Source organism: Aquarana catesbeiana, linkage group LG12 (assembly GCF_042186555.1).
Source record: "Aquarana catesbeiana isolate 2022-GZ linkage group LG12, ASM4218655v1, whole genome shotgun sequence".
Taxonomy (NCBI): Eukaryota; Metazoa; Chordata; class Amphibia; order Anura; family Ranidae; genus Aquarana; species Aquarana catesbeiana.
Window position 1 is genome coordinate 203,474,656 of NC_133335.1, and position 19,301 is coordinate 203,493,956.

Here is a 19,301-nt window from a genome sequence, read left to right on the forward strand (position 1 = left end):
GCCCATTTGTGGGCACTGATTGGCACAGATTGGGCACATGTGGATGGCCATGAAGTACATACCTGGCCATCCACATATTGCCCCTTCCCTGGTGGTCCTAGTGGCGATCCCTGGTGGTCCAGTGTGGTGATCTGAGGGGGGGGCTGCGCTGATAAACAATCAGCGCACACCCCCCTGTCAGGAGAGCCGCCGATCGGCTCTCCTCTACTCGCGCCTGTCAGACGCAAGTGAGGAAAAGCCGATCAACGGCTCTTCCTATTGACATCGTGATTACCCGCGATTGGACACAGCTGATCACGTGGTAAAGAGCCTCTGCCGGAGGCCCTTTACCAAGATCGGTGGAGCGGTGTGTCAGGCTGACACACCGCTCCACCGATCGCCACGATGCGCGCCCTAGCGGGTGCGCAGCTGCATGTTATCCTGCTGGACATCATATGACGCCCAGTCAGGATAACTCAACCACTGTCCGGCCGTCATCTGCTATGGGCCAGGCGGGAAGTGGTAAAAAAAAAAAAAAAATCGTGTTATACTTGCCTCCTCTGTGCAGGTGGTTTTGCACAGAGCAGCCCCGATCCTCCTCTTCTTGTGTCCCTCTTTGCTGCTCCTGGCCCCTCCCTCCTTTGAGGCCCCTCAGCCAGCATCTTGCTTCAGGGGGCACCCAAGATGAGTCAGGGCTCCGTGTATCCATTCAGACACGGACCCCTCTCCCCTGATTGGCTGACTGACTTTGACAGCCACGGGAGCCAATGGCCCCACTGCTGTCTCAACCAATCAGGAGGAGTGTCCTGGATGGCTGAGGGGATTGTGGACATCGCTGGAAAGAGAAGGGGCTCAGGTAGGTAATTAGGGGGGTGCTGGGGGTGCTGTTACACACAGAAGGTTTTTTATCTTAACCACTTAAAGAGGGAGTACCGCGAAAAATTTCTTTTTAAAAGTCAGCAGCTACAAATACTGCAGCTGATGACTTTTAAAATAAGGACACTCACCTGTCCCCGAATCCAGCGGTGTCGGCACCTGAGGCCGAACCGTCGCTCGGTCCTCGGCAGCTGCCGCCGCTATTCTCTGTGAGGGAATCAGGAAGTGAAGCCTTGCAGCTTCACTTCCCGATTCCCTACTGCGCATGCACGAGTCGCGCTGCGCGTCCTAACTGGTCCCCGCTATCTCCTGGGACCCGTGTGTGTCCCAGCAGACAGTGCAGGGGGACAGGAAGAGGCGTAGACTCCCGTGGGAGTCTATGCCAGAAGTGGGTGCAAATATAAGACAGGTATCTGCACCCCCCTCCCCCTGAAAGGTGCCAAATGTGACACCGGAGGGGGGAGGGTTCCGAAAAGCGGAGGTTCAATTTTTGTGTGAACCTCCGCCTTAAGGACTAGCCTTGTTTTGGAATTTAGGTGTTTACATGTTTAAAACAGTTTTTTTTGCTAGAAAATTACTTAGAACCCCCAAACATTATATATTGTTTTTTTCTAACACCCTAGAGAATAAAATGGCGGTCGTTGCAATACTTTTTTTCACACCATATTTGCGCAGCGGTCTTAAAAGCACGCTTTTTTTGGAAAAAAATCACTTTTTTGAATAAAAAAATAAAATAACAGTAAAGTTAGCCCATTTTTTTTTTTTTATATTGTGAAAGATAATGTTACGCCAAGTAAATTGCTAGCTGCTGCCATAACAACGATATCCGCTGCCAAACTTAGGATGTACATCGGCGTGCGCTGGTCGGCAAGTGGTTAATGCATAGAATGCATTAAGATAAAAAACCTTCTGCCTTTACAACATCTTTAACTCTAAATAAGGGCAGTTTTGTAATCCACAAGCAATGTTCCCGAATGATATTTCAATTGGGTGGCAAATGGGGTAAAGACTGTATCTATTATCAAGAACAAGAATGTAGTTTATTGCAGTTTACTGCTTCATAGATAAGGTGACTTTGTGCTTTTCCTTTCTTTTCTTCCTTTATTTTTACCTTGTGAGCCTGCCTTCCTGCCCTAGGGTGACAATACCAGACCACTGCACTGTACCTATGGAGGAGCAGCATTGTCGCCCTAGGACAGGAAGTGTGTGAGCACTATGGAACACCTCCCTATACCCATAACATAAGAGGGAGGAGTTCTGTAGTGCAAGCAGGCAAACTTAACAACGATGATAACATTACTAGAGATAACTCTGCAGAGTACACAGGACAGCACTGAATTTCTGCAGGGCGGTCTGTGATGTGAAAGGGGGGGCATAACTGTGTAGAGCTGTGATTTGTAGGGGGGTAGAGCTGCGGGGTATGTGATCTGAAGGGGGGAAGAGCTGAAGGGGGTTGTGATGTGAAGGGGGGGGCAGAGATCCAGAGGGCTGTGATGCCAAGCAGGGTAGAACGGCAGGGGGGTCTGTGATATGAAGGGGGGCATAACTGTGAAGAGCTGTGATTTGAAGGGGGGGCAGAGCTGCGGGTGTATATGATCTGAAGGGGGCCAGAGCTGTAGGGGACTGTGATGGGAAGAGCTGTGGGGGCTGTAATGTGAAGGGGGCAGAACTGTGGGGGCTGTGATGTGAAGAGGGCAGAGCTGTGGGGGACTGTGATGTGAAGGGGGGCAGAGGACACCACTGTGGGGGGGGTGCTATGAAGCGGGGGCAGAGGACACTGCTGTGAAGCGGAAACTGTGATATGAAGGGGGGATTGTGATATGCAGGGGGACTGACGAGACTGATGTAAAAGCAGGATTGTGACATAACATGAGGGATTGTGATGTGAAGGACCTGAGTCATCGCACAAACATTAGATTCGGACCTCTGCTGAAAGAAAATTTTATTGATCGGACATCCATGAATTTTAATTCAGTACCCCTGATTTATACAGTGGGGGAAAAAAGTATTTAGTCAGCAACCAATTGTGCAAGTTCTCCCACTTAAAAAGATGAGAGAGGCCTGTAATTGTCATCATAGGTATACCTCAACTATGAGAGACAAAATGTGGAAACAAATCCAGACAATCACATTGTCTGATTTTTTAAAGAATTTATTTGCAAATTATGGTGGAAAATAAGTATTTTGCCAATATCAAAAGTTCATCTCAATACTTTGTTATATATCCTTTGTTGGCAATGACAGAGGTCAAACGTTTTCTGTAAGTCTTCACAAGGTTGTCACACACTGTTGCTGGTATGTTGGCCCATTCCTCCATGCAGAGCTCCTCTAGAGCAGTGATGTTTTGGGGCTGTCGCTGGGCAACACGGACTTTCAACTCCCTCCAAAGGTTTTCTATGGGGTTGACATCTGGAGACTGGCTAGGCCACTCCAGGACCTTGAAATGCTTCTTACGAAGCCACTCCTTTGTTGCCCGGACGGTGTGTTTGGGATCATTGTCATGCTGAAAGACCCAGCCATGTTTCATCTTCAATGCCCTTGCTGATGGGAGGAGGTTTGCACTCAGAATCTCACGAATACATGGCCCAATTCATTCTTTCATGTACATGGATCACTCGTCCTGTTCCCTTTGCAGAGAAACAGCTCCAAAGCCACCCCCATGTTGCCACCCCCATGCTTCACAGTAGGTATGGTGTTCTTTGGTTGCAACTCAGCATTCTCTCTCCTCCAAACACGATGAGTTGTGTTTCTACCAAACAGTTCTACTTTGGTTTCATCTGACCATATGACATTCTCCCAATCCACTTCTGGATCATCCAAATGCTCTCTAGCAAACCTCAGACGGGCCTGGACATGTACTGGCTTAAGCAGGGGGACACGTCTGGCACTGCAGGATCTGAGTCCCTGGTGGTGTAGTGTGTTACTGATGGTACCCTTTGTTATGTTGGTCCCAGCTCTCTGCAGGTCATTTGCTAGGTCCCCCCGTGTGGTTCTGGGATTTTTGCTCACCGTTCTTGTGATCATTTTGACCCCACGGGGTGAGATCTTGCATGGAGCCCCAGATCTAGGGAGATTATCAGTGGTCTTGTATGTCTTCCATTTTCTAATTATTGCTTCCACAGTTGATTTCTTCACACCAAGCTGCTTGCCTATTGCAGATTCAGTCTTCCCAGCCTGGTGCAGGTCTACAATTTGTTTCTGGTGTCCTTCGACAGCTCTTTGGTCTTCACCATAGTGGAGTTTGGAGTGTTACTGTTTGAGGTTGTGGACAGGTTTCTTTTATACTGATAAGTTCAAACAGGTTCTATTAATACAGGTAATGAGTGGAGGACAGAGAAGCCTCTTAAAGAAGAAGATACAGGTCTGTGAGAGCCAGAAATCTTGCTTGTTTGTAGGTGACCAAATACTTATTTTCCACCATAATTTGCAAATACATTCTTTCAAAAATCAGACAATGTGATTGTCTGGATTTGTTTCCACATTTTGACTCTCATAGTTGAGGTATACCTATGATGACAATTACAGGCCTCTCTCATCTTTTTAAGTGGGAGAACTTGCACAATTGGTGGCTGACTAAATACTTTTTTGCCCCACTGTATGGTACCAACATATTCTACATTACAGAGTATATATAATCATTGAGAAGAGCCCCTTCTCCGGCAGAGCTTACATTCTAATATCTCTACTGTGTGCATACATATGCAGACAGTTGGATCAGTTTTAGGTGGATTCTGGTTTGGTTACCTGCAGTGGCGTCACTAGGGGGTGGCTTTTGGGGCTATAGCCCCGAATATGGGGCCCATAGCCCCGAGTTTCTGCAGGGGTCCCCAAGGGGAGGGGAGGATCTCTGGGGACCCTGATGTAAGTGGAGGGGCTCTCTGGGGACCCTGATTTTAAGGCGGAGGCTCTCTGGGGACCCTGATGCAAGGGGGAGGCTCTCTGGGGACCCTGATGCAAGGGGGAGGCTCTCTGGGGACTCTGATGTAAGGAGGAGGCTCTGGGGACCCTGATGTAAGGGGGGCTCTCTGGGGATATATATACATACACACACACACACACACACACACACACACTAGTGTATATACATGTGTATGCCTGCCCAAGTGTATGACTTTCTTTATTACGCTGCTATGGGCTCTAGCCCCAGATCTTTTGTAGACCAAGCAACGCCCCTGGTTACCTGCATGTTTTGGATAATGTGGAAAAAACTGTGCTGACAAGATTTGGGTTTGTGTCAAAATGCAAATGCAGACTGTTTTTAGATGCATTTTGTCAGCATATAAGACCAGTTTGAGATTCTAACAAGATCATTCAGATATGATTAACAGGTGCATCTAACCTGCAGTTGACCTTGTGCTGGACTGAATTTGACCATCTTCTAAGTTGCAGCAGCCTGTTTTAAGATGTGCTTGCTTTCCCACTGACTTGTGTGGGGAAAGAAATGAGCTCTGATGTGAACAAAAACCCGTGAACCCATGTCCTTGCACTGTTGTGAAACTGCAGTTGAGTTTTATGGAGATTTGGTTGAGCTCGATAGGCGTACGCCTTGTTACAACACAGCTATGTAACTATGTAACATATTTTATCTTTGCCATGCTTTGATGTCAATTAATGCCAAAGAGAAGACCTCCAAGTTACAATCCCTACTTGTCCCCAGATGATGAATGCCTCCCAGCAGGATGGGAGCAAACAGCACACAACGATTGGGCACTAAGGTCATCAGGCATTGCAGCTGTTAATTCAATTCTAAGACCATGAACCCTATCTCACTGGTGGACACTGCTGTTTTTGTCTACTACCACAGACCAATCTTCTATGCATCTGTCTAATCAATGTACTTTTAATATCTATGTTGTGTGCATATAACTTCTGTGCCTGTGTCTAATTATGTGACATAGCTACTACTGTATCTCTATATAGGTCTACTTTAAAAGGAATCTGTCAGGATAAAAATACGAAAGCAGCAATTAGGGTGACCTTCTTATCTACTGCTGGCACCTTTGTTAGTCAATAACCATGCATACTGTATGCTTGTTTCTGGGTCTCTGCTTTAGGATGCACTCACACTGAGGATGGTTCATCCCCTTGGTCCAGTTCATGTGTAGCGTGAGTGCTCTGAACCTTGCCCAGGTACAGTTAAGCATACCGTGCCTGGCACCACTTGGAAAAGATGGTCCCAGGCATGGTTTGCTTATGGTTAAAAACACGTTTTTTTTGGATAATCAAACCCCAGCCCCAGCTAAAAAGCCCAATGCTTCCCAGCTCTCTGCAGACAAGGACCACTGCACTCTGTGTCCAACATGTCCCTTGATGAGCCAGACCTAGAGATATATAAACAGCACTGCTTGCTTTCTTGAATGGCAGGGGGCTTTTTGGCTGGAGGGTAAGACATGCAACTTTGCAACACCCTGATTTTATTGTTAGCATTTGGGCTAAGACTCCTATTGAGCATCAAACAAACATGTAATTTGGGTCAACAGGATTGCTTTATTGCACCCCCCCCCCCCACTTCTCAGAATCATATATTTACCTTTCCTCAGCTCCCTACTAGAAGTAGAGGTAATGCCAGGTACCTTTTGCGTATGAATGATCATGTGACTCATTTCCAATCTTCCTTTTTCACAATGCTGCTGCTTGGAAATTGGCCTAGCTATTTTACATAAGGTTTAAGGACAGCTCACAGCCCACAACCCTATGTAAGCTCTGACTACAGTGATTTGGACGTAGGGTTGCAACCCTATTTGGACGTTAAGGAAGGAAATGGTGAGCATGTTTTGTTGGGGAGGCAGGTGTGGCAGTGAACCTGGTGTTTTACTTATTTTAACCAAGTCCTTAGTGAGTACAATGGCTCACAGTACATGGCGAATATACCACATCATCAAGGGTTTAGTAATGACTTGCAGACTTATTACTGAATTAAACACTGTAAATATAGCTCTGTGCCTTATTGTATAAGTGTAGCCTCCTTGACCTAAACAGGGGCTACTATGATAATTTAGTTTTTGGCTGGGGTGTAGTTAGCTCAGACTAATTGTATAGTTTTTCACCTGGTTTTCCCTAAGCTTAAATTGTCTTGTGATTTCTCACTTTCACCAGTAGATGTCACTGGTATCATTGGCCATAGTATGAGATTTCACAAACAAAACTAAGTTATGAATATTTATATTTTCTTCAGCCAATCCAGTCAGAGGTTTATGCTACTGGTGCCTGTTGGGGAAGGATATACATTTTTGGGATAGGCCATGTGCTCACTTTCTTTCCATGGGCTGAAGCCACAAGAGGTGCTGTTGGATGGAGCTCTGCTGTTAGGCCCAATAGCCTGTTTGGGGGCTTAACGTGTGCTGAAGTGGTCCTGAAGCTGACCTGCTTGGCGTTTGAAGGAAGCTGTGCCAAGGAAAGGACCCAGGGGATACCCCTTGCTGAAAAGAGCCATGAAGAAGGCTGGTCTCTTAGAAGGGCCTGGTGACTCACTTGGAGGATGCACGTAAGTGTGGGATTGTGCTTACAGTGTTGCTGGGTCAGCTTAAAGGTTCTGAAACTGTGAACCTGGACATTAATCCTTATGTGTAGAGTCTGTAAGTGATCTGCTGTGGCATCTGGGACCCCTGACACTCAGCTCCTTATCCGTTCTACAATAAAACTTGAACCTGCCTCTGGGGGTGTCATTCTGCCTTTGGAGTTTTAGGGGGGTATTACATAAGCCCCTTGATGCATTTAAAAAATGTCAATGGAGGGAAAGAGGGGCAAACTTCTGTAAGTATAAAGTGAAGTTACCTAGCAGCATCTACCTACAGATGCCTTCTAAATCTTCCTGTCAAAGCCAAATCTTTAGTGGTTATAAAGGCAGAAGGTTTTTTACCTGAATGCATTCAATGCATTCAGGTAAAAAAAACCTGCTGGGTGCAGCTTTCTGCACAGCCCCCCCGCCCCCTATACTTACCTGAGCCCCATTTCGATCCAGCGATGTGCTTGAGAGCGGCACCTGGGTCTCTCTCTCTCTTCGTTGGCTCACACATCAGCAAGAGCCATTGGTTCACTCACAGTATGCACTGTGTACATGTTCATTCTTCCAGGATAAATGGCGGAAGACCCATTTATCAACCCAGAAAACTGAGGACATCTTGTGGCTAAAAGAAATTACTGCAGCATACAGTGCCAGGGAGGAGGTAAGGATTGCAGACAAAGCTCTTTTTTTCATTTTTTAACCTCTGCTTTTTTTTTACATTTACGAGAGTTGGGCTTAGATAAGTATTATAATGATAACAAAAGTGTAACAAAATGTTTCTTACCATAGCCACTTTTCTTAGGTGATATTGGTGGGTCTGGAAGAGTCTCAGGTGGCAGTTTAGGGTAGGAAGGGGGAGTCTTTGGTGGAGGGAACAGTTTCTGTCCTGGGGCTGCCTTGGGGCCCATGTAAGGTGGATGATATGCTGGCTGGATGGGAGGTCCTTCTTGGCAGGCATCCCCTGAATGTCCAGGACAACAGCGCCACTGCAGTTCAGTCACTATCTTGTGCCCGATTTTATACTTGGGCCTGAAAAGTGTCCTGTACCTATAAGGCAATAATGGAGCAAATTAAAAATGCTGGGCAGTCAACCACATCCCCCCCCTGTCCATTTAGATTCCATGGATCTTGAGGGTCCATCAAGCTTAATAATGAGAAGCTCTGCAGGTGACTATTTGCTGCTTTCACTAATGCTCTATAATGAAATCTATACAAATAGTAATTTGTTACTTCAGGCTGTGATTAAATAGAAGCAGCAGGGTACATTTTTCTCTAAAGACGGTGGGAAAACCCACCAAATGTCACGCTGACTTAAAAAAAAAAAGTCTTAATTTTCCCAAATGGTTGTGGTGTGAAAGGACCATAATTTTAGCTGTTGATAATTAAATGTAGCAAATTATTTTTACATCACATTGCATTACAGGTTTATAGAGGCTTAACAGCAAGGGGGAGGTGTAGTAACCCTTGGCAACCAATCCAAGGTTGTCTTTCCTTATGTTAACCAAAGTTATGTTAACCAATGAAAAAAAAAAATGATGATATGATAAGCTCTGTAAATTGTGCTGTGTTGTTAAAAATAGTGCAGGAATGATATTTGTTCATTGAGGCACATTGGGGGTTATTTACTAAAGGCAAATCCACTTTGCACTACAAGTGCAAATCACAAGTGCAAAGTGCACTTGAAATTGCACTGAAAGTGCACTTGGAAGTGCAGTCGCTGTAGATCCGAGGGGGACATGCAAGGAAAATAAAAAAAACAGCATTTTAGCTTGTACATGATTGGATAATAAAATCATCAGAGCTTCCCCTCATTTTAGATCTACCCCTCAGATTTACAGCGACTGCACTTCCAAGTGCACTTTCAGTGCAATTTCAAGTGCACTTTGCACTTGTAGTTTGCACCTGTAGTGCAAAGTGGATTTGCCTTTTGTAAATAACACCCATTTTGTGCATTCAAAATGAATGGGTTGCCTTAACACAGTGAACATTAGTGTAAATATGCCCTTCATTATAGCAGTGCAAATGAACCATTGAGGATTTCATGTTCTGTTTGCCAGTTAAGAGACCATGGGGTTGATTTACTAAAGGCAAATTCACTTTGCACTTTCAGTGTACTTGTAAGTGCAGTCGCTGTAGATCTGAGGGGAAGCTCTGAAATGAGGGGAAGCTCTGCTGATTTTATCATCCAATCATGTGCAAGCTAAAATGCTGTTTTTTATTTCCCTTGCATGTACCCCTCAGATCTACAGCGACTTTACTTCCAAGTGCACTTGCAGTGCACTTGTAGTGCAAAGTGGATTTGCCTTTAGTAAATACCCCCCAGTGCTTTTAAAGTATTCAGATGTATTCAGATTCTGCATCAATCAACTGACACAAACAGGCAGCTGATGATACATGTGGATACTCAAATATAGCAATTTAAAGCTAGTAGTTAGGCATTAGGCTGTTCACACTTCTGGCTAGGTTCTGAGCTTCTTCAAGGGTTTTTGAAGCCTTATTTACATGTATTTGTCCATACAGTTTGGGTGTTTTCAGGCTTGAGTGTTTTTGTTTTAGCCAATAGAAAGAAGGTTCCTTGAAGGAGAGGCAAGATATAGTATTTGTGCAAAAAACGTGCGTTAGGTGTGGTTTCAGGTGTGTTTCAGGAACGTCAATTGAAGTCTATAGGTACCAAAAATGCGTGACTCACCCTTCACTAGGGTATGCTGCAATGCGGGTGTTCATACTTTATATGTTTGCTGGGGTGCAGTTTGGAATGAATGGCAATTGAGTAGACATATGCAATGTGTTAATGTGCAATTAAAACATCCAAAACTATTGCATAAAAATATAGAAAGGAGCGACAGACAAAAATCGGCTAAAAGAGACCAAGATAATTGTAATTATTGATAAAAAATGTTATTTAAAAACAGCCATCACATTTCAGGGGCAACACTACTCTCCATTCAGTAAGGCTCAACACAGGCTAACACATGGAACTCCATTGCTGCTGTCAGGTTGTTTCTCTATGAGGGGAGTTGAATACTGGTTCTAATATAGATATATGAAGTCCATGTTTTAGCCTCTGTTGAGCCCTGATGAAGGGAGAGTGGTGGCCCTGAAACAGGTTGTATTTTTTTAATACTTTTTAAAACATTTTTAATGTGTTTTTTATTAATTAAAATCGTCTTTGACTCTTTTATCTGATTTTGGTCTGGTGCTCTTTTCTGTATTTGTTTGGTTTGAGTTCAATAAACTCAACCCTTTTAAGAGCTAGTAGACCTACGTTGGAATCAAGACACCCCAAAAAGAGCACATTTTACAGTTGGGTACCTATTGAGGGAAGCCTTGCCAAAGCTATTGAGCTCATTTTTCATCTAACTACACATGCAAGTATAAAAATTTCCCAGTGAGTATGTTGTTCTGGAGTAAATGACGCCATGACTATGGGTTGGCCTCTAACAGGTAAGCATTACTTGCCAAATACATTCTAAAAACACCATCTTTAAAGAGGGGACTGCGATGTGCAGGTGACTTTTTGTATGCATAATATAGATGCGGTCATTGGCGCAGACCAGGCATGCCTAGTACCTTAAGGCTGCTTTGACACTGGGGCGTCGGCGCCGTCCACGGTAAAGCACCGCTATTTTTAGCGGCACGTTACCGTAGTTTTTGCAGAGGTTTTTGGCTGCTAGCGGGGCACTTTAACCCCCACTAGTGAGCAAAAAAGGGTTAAAACGACCCGCAAAGCGCCGCTACAGAGGCGCTTTGCCGGCGGTTTGGCGGTGCTGCCCATTCATTTCAATGGGCAGGAGCGGTGTATACGCCACTCCTTCACCGCTCCAAAGATGCTGCTTGCAGGAGTTTTTTTAACGTCCTGCCAGCGCATCGCCTCAGTGTAAAAGCACTTGGGCTTTCACACTGAGACTGCAGGGGAGCCGTTTTTCAGGCGCTTTACAGGTGCTATTTTTAGCCCAAAAGCGCCTGAAAAACACCTCAGTGTAAAAGGGGTCTAATAGTTTGTTGTAATACCTGATCTGTTTATTGGTATATTTCTTTGGGATTGATTTGCACCTATGTGTTGTAAAAGACAATACACGAGTCAATACATTGCAGTCCCACTCATTTTGAATAGCACCCTAATGCGCTAAAGCGATGTACAGTCTTTGCAATGCATGGCAACCCGGAAATGTGTGTTGTGGTGCATTGCGGCAATGGTCTTGAGACATGTTCAATATTTGGGATGTTTTGGTGGATTGGAAGCCCACTGATTTCAATGAGCTGCCTTAACGCAATGCATTTTAATGAGTGACTTAACGCTTGTGCATTAATGTACTGCACAAATCTAAATGTTTCATAGCCTATAGAAAATGGTTCACCCTTGAGCTTGGAAAATGGTCATGGAGCACCTCTACATGCTTTCTATGTTACATACATTTGTACATTATTCACAGAAGAATATCCAAGGTTGTTAGTATATTGCGCTTACACAACAGTTCCTGGGCATTTGGGTCCCCAGCTGCACTTGAGGTACTCAGCCTTGATATACGGTTCTGTGCCGTCCTGCTGTGTGCAGGTCACGTTCTTCTCCACCACATAGACACAGTAATTTCTGCAGGAGAAAGCCGTGGTATGGAGACAGTTTGGAGACAGTTGGGAAATGAAAGGGGTGGGGGAAAGAGGACAGCAAGAAGAGACATGAGAGGGGGAGGAGGGAGATGGAACAAAAAAGCATTAGCTCAATATAAAGCGAGTATCTCCAGTAATAAAACATCCATGTAATTTACACAAGGGATTTGGCGTCATACTACTGGCCTTGTTCCATAAAGGAATACCAGACAATGCAGGAAGGGCGGTTACTTAGGCAACCTATTTACCTTTTAACAGTAAACTGAAATCTGTTAGACGCTATGGGCTACTGCACCTTTCACGTAGTCATTGAACCTTGCCCTGGTAGAATAAGGCCAATTGTGATACTCTTTTATCTGTACCTGTGCTGGTCTTTAGCAAAGTAAACGGGTGGCAGAATTGTAATACAGACAACCATAGAAGCATCCCAGGAGCCTCTAACTTCTGTTGTGCAAAAACTGATGTCAGGTAACTAGTCGGTGTGACAGACTGTTCCTGCCCAGCTACTGCATCTTGCTACTGGTCACTTATTGTGCCCACTGACCTCAGACAAGGTTGATTTACTACAGCTGGGGAATGCAAAATCTAGTGCAGCTCTGCATAGAAACTAATCAGCTTCCAGGTTTTTTCTGTCGGAATAAACTCTGAAGGTTTCTCCGACGGAATTCCGCTCAAGCTGTCTTGCATACACACCGTCACACCAAAGTACGACCGTCAAGAACTCGGTGACGTACAACACGAACGACGGGACTAGAAAAAAGTTCAATAGCCAGTAGCCAATAGCTTCCATCTCGTACTTGCTTCAGAGCATGCATCGTTTTTGGTACGTCGGAAAAGCATACAGACGAGCGGTTTTCCCGATAGGAATTGGTTCCGTCGGAAAAATTTAGAACATGTTCTCTTTCTAGGTCCGTCAGAATTTTCGACGTAAAAAGTCCGATGGGGCATACACACGATCAGAATACACGATGAAAAGCTCCCGTCGGACTTTTTCTGTTGGAAATTCCGCTCGTGTGTACACGGCATTAGAAGCTGATTGGCTACCATGCACAGCTGCAACAGATTTTGCACTCCCTAGTTTTAGTAAATTGACCCCAATGGCTTCACTGACCAATAGTACAATCGAGTGGTGGGCAGGATGAAGTGACAACTTTCTACACCAGACTTTCTCAGCCTTTTTACCCCAGAGGAACTCTTGAAAAACCATTCAAGTTTCTGGGAACCCCAGGTAATACTAAATAATTTGGGTTAATGGGAAGGAAGCTCTTTACATTGATGGTTACTGGAAAGAATGTTCCCCTTTCATCGGTGATTAGAATGCCCTCTTTACAGACAGGAACAAAAAAAAGTAATGGTGTAATGCTGCTAGCTCTGCCAAGTGCTGTTGGACCAGGAATTATGCAGGCATCATGTGAGAGGTCAATCAGCAACAGCTCAAGGAACCCCTAGCAACCTGTGGAGTTCTTTGGAACCCTGGTAGAGAATGCTCAAGGTCAGGGTTCTCCAAACTTTCTAAACAAAGGGTCAGTCTACTGTCCTTCAAACTTTAGGGGGGCCAGACTGTGGCCAGTGGGGATAGAAAATGTCCTATATTCAGTGAGAGTAAACAACGCCTCAGGCTTAATGGTCAGTGGGAGTAAATACATTTCATAGCACCTATGGTCAGTAGAAGGGGGAATAGTGCCCCATCATTGGTATTAGTGGGAGGAATAGTGCCCCATCATTGGTATTAGTGGGAAGAATAGTGCCCCATCATTGGTAGCAATGGGATGAATACTTCCACATCATTGGTGTCAGTGGGGGGAACAGTGCCCAATCATTGGCGTTAGTGGAAGGAATAGTGCCCCACTGTTGGTGTCAGTGGAAGGAATAGTGCCCCATAATTGGTGTCAGTGGGAGGAATAGTGCCCCACTGTTGGTGTCAGTGGAGGGAATTGTGCCCGATCATTTGTATTAGTGGGAAGAATAGAGCCCCATCATTGATATTATGGGGAGAAATAGTGCACCATCCTTGGTGTAGGTGGGAAGAATAGTGCCCCATCATTGGTGTCAGTGGAAGGAATAGTGCCCCATCATTGGTGTCAGTGGAAGGAATAGTGCCCCATCATTGGTGTCAGTGGGAAGAATAGTGCCTCATAATAGTGCATCATCATTGGTATCAGTAGGAGGAATACTGCCCTATAATTGGTGTCAGTGGCAGGAATTATGCCGCACTGCTGGTGTCAGTGAGAGGAATAGTGTTTTGTATTGGTATGTGCAATAGTGCCCCAAGGGCCAGATAAAGGCTAGCAAAAGGGCCACATCTGACTCTCGGGCCGCAGTTTGGAGACCACAGCTCTAGATATCAGCAGTATTTGCATAACAGAGGGCTCGGTGTTCAGTATTAATATTCAGTTGACAGTTTATATTGTTAAAGGTCAAAACAGGTTCAAGCCAACACGTGTGTAGTAAAGCAGGCACTAAGGATGCCAGTACATACTTCCAATTTTACTGGCTGGCCATCCGAGAATAGCCACCCGTGTGCCTCAACAACTTAACAAGAGTTCCAGTCATTCTTGGGGTTTGGTGGGCATACCTATGCTTCTACTTTTAGGGAAGACATTTGAATTGCAATTTGGCGGCCTCTGGGGGGCACATTATAAGATCAGCAAGTAGAATAAGAGGTATGTGCCAACAATTTATGGTATACAGGTCTACTATGAATATTTGGTTTCTGCTCTTTATACAGGTCTGTTTGAAAGGCATTCAATTAGCATAAAAATGATAATATGATGTAACTTATAGCAACCAGATCAAAGTAGTCTACTCAATAATATGAGATTTCTGATGGGTTGCTATGGGTTACTGCACATTTCTCACTGCCCTATTAAACCCGCACCTCTATACTAACAGCAGAGCCTCATGTTGTGTGATGGATGCTGTCAACGACAGAAACAATTTTGCTTCGTTATTCCAGGCAAACCGCCAGAGACAAGCACAGGCAAGGGCGCCCGGTCCAAGACTAATTCTAATAGCTTTGTATAACGATGTTCCATATTGTTACACTAATTATTCACACGCTCCTCGTATAAAATGAATGTATAGAATTCATGGGCCAACACATATTCTAAAGTGAGTAATGAAGATCAGGCTGTGTATGCAGACACTCCTACACTGATACTCATCATGTACGGAAACACAAAGACGCACTGTTATACTACAAGTTCCAGCATGCTTCCCCAATTCTTCTCTAACAGACAATATACATCTACAGACTGCCTACCTGTGTACTGTACAACGGAGAATAGGCATTACAAAGATATAAAGGAATTCATTGTCAGCTCATCTGAGCGGGATTCCAATGCCTGTTCTCTCTTGTGTCTGTTAAATACGTTTTGTTATTCTTTTATGTTTAATACCCTTTGAATTAAGGCACAGCAAAGCTAAAAAGGGCCTTTGATGGCTTTAGTATTAGTAGCATGCATTAGACCTATGGGTGTAAAGTATAATGAATAATTCAGTACTAAGGATGATGTGAGAGCGCAGTAAGCAACAGCAACCAATCAGACTCATCTTAAATAGCCAAAAAACAAATGATAACTGCTGATTGGTCACTTTGGATTACGGCACTTTGCTCTTTCATGCGTTTTCTTATCAAAGTAATCACTCTAGCAGCCAATCATATCCATTAGGATAGTGAATAGGCGGGATAATAAAATAGACAGCGTGTTAGTGTATGCAGGCAAGGGCTGAGAATTTTCTTTGTGCTCCACATATTTCTCCTTGGCATGAAAATTTCCAATATATGCATGGGCAGCTAAATGGCACTTGGATCAAACAACCAAATTCCATAGCGGTTGGGTACATCACTCTGGACAGTGCCATGGGATATGTTGGCAATCTATGGATCCATAATTACGCAAGTGCTTCACCAATCTATTACTGATCTGGTGTGGATCTTCTAAAAGCACAGGCTTTTTTCCCCGAATACATTTGTGGTCAGAAGGAAGAATCCCACCCTTATAGATAACTAAAAAGTTTATTGTTATCAGGGTTACATATCTAAGAGTCAGAAAATGCTTGCTGCTTAAGGAACCCCTAGCAACCTCTGGAGGAAACCTAGAGTTCCACAAAACCCTCATTGAGAAAGGCTAGTATACCCAGTATGTCCGATCAAGGCGTTAATGCCTAGAGTTTATTTTACTCAGCAAACATATTTAAAATTGTAAACTACAGTACAGTATGTTACTTCTCATAACCACAGTCCATCAAACATGCCACCAGGCTTACCTGTGCTTGGTGATGGGTTTGCCATAGGTCTGGGGATGAGAACCCGGTTGATAGAGGCTGTGAATGAACCTTCCAGTAGCAGGAGGTGGGAAATATGTCCCTTTGGCCTCGGCTGGGCACAGTAGCCCGCCAAAGAGGGAAACTAAAAACAAAATCCTGAGCATCCTATCTTGCATTCTTCCAGAGGAGAATCAGGATCAACAGTCTAAAATGTTCTGTATATGCTGTTCCTGGGTCTTTACTACAAGAGTGGACTTCTTCTCCTTGTGTCAATCCAATAGCTTCTTCACAAGTCAAGTGGTTTGTCTTTTATGTGGCACACAACAAGCTGGCTCTTCCAGTTTGAGGATCTTAAGTTTTTTTAAGCCAGTCTTATGGTCTTCTAAATCACCAGGACTTTTAGGAGCCTGAACAGAATTCGTCCTTTACGACTTTTGGCAAGTCAATCGTTGAGCTGAGGTCGGTCACTTGTGCCACTTTCTCAGGAGACCAGAGCTGTTCATGTCCCTGTCTGACTTTGGATCTGTTCTATATGTCAGGAAGAGTCACTGTCACAAAGTGTGACTGTCCTTGGCTAGAGTCGTTGGCTTAGCCTGACGCTGTTTCCATCTCGTTTTCTCCCTGCGCTTTTTCTTCTCTTTCCACTACTCACTTTTACTTCCCAAATTCTTTATTTTGCATTCTTCTTTTCCCTCCAGCTCTCACACCTCTTCATCACATCCCTCTGATGTAAATTCTCTTGTCTGTTTCCTAACGCTCCCTGTCTCCAGTGTCTGCATTCCCGGTATGTCTCTCTGAATCTTACTTTCTATCAGTCTGTTGTGACTTTCTGTCTTTCTCCAGTCTCCCTCTCTCCCCCTGTCCCTGACAGCTCCTCACAGCTCCCTCTATACCCCAGACCTGTAGAAGGGGAGGGGGTGATTGGGGTGGAGGGAGAGGAGGAGTTCTCTGGGATTAGAATAATATACCCCCCTGCTCTACCCTTTCCTGAAACTGTGTTACCTCTGCCAGCAGCAACATGAGACTCAGCCTGGCACTGCATGTCACATTCACCGCAGGCAGAGAGGCACACGTGCACAGCGAGCATGTACGCTGCAACATTCAAAAAGTTCAGGAGAAGCGGAGACGTCCAGCAGGACTGCCAGCTCATCCTGACTCAAGCTGCAGATTCCTCATGCACAGGAGCCTATGTGCAAGCATTAATGTGTACCTAAACCCAAAGAACATGCAGAAAGTTTGGAGTTTGATACCCTTTATTGGCTAACTCAGGTTGTTTCTGAAACACACATTTTTATCCGCATAGGGGTTGATTTACTAAAGGCAAATAGACCGTGCCGTTGCAAAGTGCAGTTGCCCCAGAGCTTAGTAAATGAGGTAAACCTTCACTGTGCAAATAATACCCAATCACGTGCAATGAAAAAAATAAAAGTAAAACAGCATTATTGCTTGCACATGATTAGATGATGAAAGTCAGCAGAGCTTATATTCATTTTGGCTCCGTTAACACCTGAGCGATCCGAATTGCCGATGGAATCGCTGTGATTCTGCCCGCGATTCAAAATCGAGGCAAATCGTGGGACGCTTGTGCGATCCCATTACTCCTTAATGGCACCCCAATCACGGCGCGATTTTGCAGGGCGATAAATCGCACTGCAATCGCAACACGCGCCGCTCAAAAAAAGAGCTTCTTTTGAGGGGCAGCATCGTGCATTGCGATGTGCCGTGATTGCAGCACCTTTTTTTGCACGACAATGGTGGCAAAATCTCGCTTTGATTGGGGTGTCATTAAGAAGTAATGGCATCGCACAAGCGTCCTGTGATTTGCCGCAATTTTGAATCGCGGTGATTCTGCCCACGATTCGGATCGCTCAGGTGTGAATGGAGCCTTACTAAGCTTTGGAGCAACTGCTCTTGCAGAGTGATATCAACAAAACCTGGGGAATGCCCAGGAAAAAATCCAAGCCTACTTACCACCAGCTCGCAGACAACCAATTGACCTGTCTAACAGTATGCGTTAAAAACAGGGGTTCAGTCTGCACGCATTTGCAAACGCATGCGTAGGCCACAGAGCCACGTCACGGCACCCTGTAATCTGTGGTCCTAACACTAAAATTTGGGTGTCCCCACAGTGGAGGCACATGCATTCTAATGGATAAGTGAGGGCAGGTGGACTGAAGGGAGCCCACCCCTTCTTAAAGGTACAGGAGCACACCAAACACCCAGCAGATAGCACAAGGGTGTTGGTGCGTTGCTGGACCAATACACACACCAACGTGATCACAAAACCTTGCCACCACCCTCATTTATAGCTGGCTCTTGCAGAGTGCAACTGCACTTTAAAAGGAGCACAGTCTATTTGCCTTTAGTGAATCAACCCCATAGACTGTGCACTTTGCTTGTGCAGTTGCAGGCTGCAAGGGCATTTGTTCCAAAGCTTGCTTAGTAAATGAGGTAAAGCTCACTTTGCAAAGAATACCCAGTCACATGCAAGCAAAATAACAAATACAGAATTTTTGCTTGAACGTGATTGGATGATGGAAGACAGCAGAGCTTCCCCTCTTTTTCTAAGCTCTGGAGCAAATGCCCTTGCAGAGTGCACCTCCTCTTGCAAAGTGCACAGTCTATTTGACTTTAGTAAATCAACCCCATATTATGAGGGTTTCAGAATCCTTTTCAGAAATCTAAAAGCCTGACAAAGGGATCAAAATTATCCCAAAATCATACATCTTTAATAACTTGAAGCCCAACTCCGGGCAATTAAAAAATGATCCCTTGCAGAGAAGCTGCACTCGCACTCCAAGGGTTATTAGCTAATTTTGTCTAGGGGAGAGGAGAAACAGTTTTACTTATCTGATTCTACACTATCCTGGCAGGGTGTGCTCCTCCCATGATCCAGCGGTGGACTGTCCCTTGGCATTCTCGCATCCAGAGCAGGGCTATGAACCCTTACGTTACATTAAAGCGGAGTTCCACACAAAAATTGAACTTCTGCTTTTTGGAACCCTCCCCCCCTCCGGTGTCACATTTGGCACCTTTCAGGGGGGAGGGGGGTACAGATACCTGT

At 44.8% G+C, this 19,301-nt stretch overlaps 1 protein-coding gene across 1 annotated transcript in view; it reads right to left on the minus strand.

Moving 5' to 3' along the window:
* EMILIN3 (elastin microfibril interfacer 3) overlaps positions 1–17,279 on the minus strand; it is a 29,830-nt gene extending 12,551 nt beyond the window's left edge. The window contains exons 1-3 of the mRNA XM_073606523.1: positions 16,238–17,279; positions 11,829–11,951; positions 8,145–8,407 (exon numbers count right to left, since the gene is read on the minus strand). Coding sequence (XP_073462624.1) covers positions 8,145–8,407; positions 11,829–11,951; positions 16,238–16,413 — 562 coding nt within the window. The 5' untranslated portion in view covers positions 16,414–17,279. The remainder of the gene's footprint in view (positions 1–8,144; positions 8,408–11,828; positions 11,952–16,237) is intronic.
* Between the last annotated feature and the right edge of the window lie 2,022 nt (positions 17,280–19,301).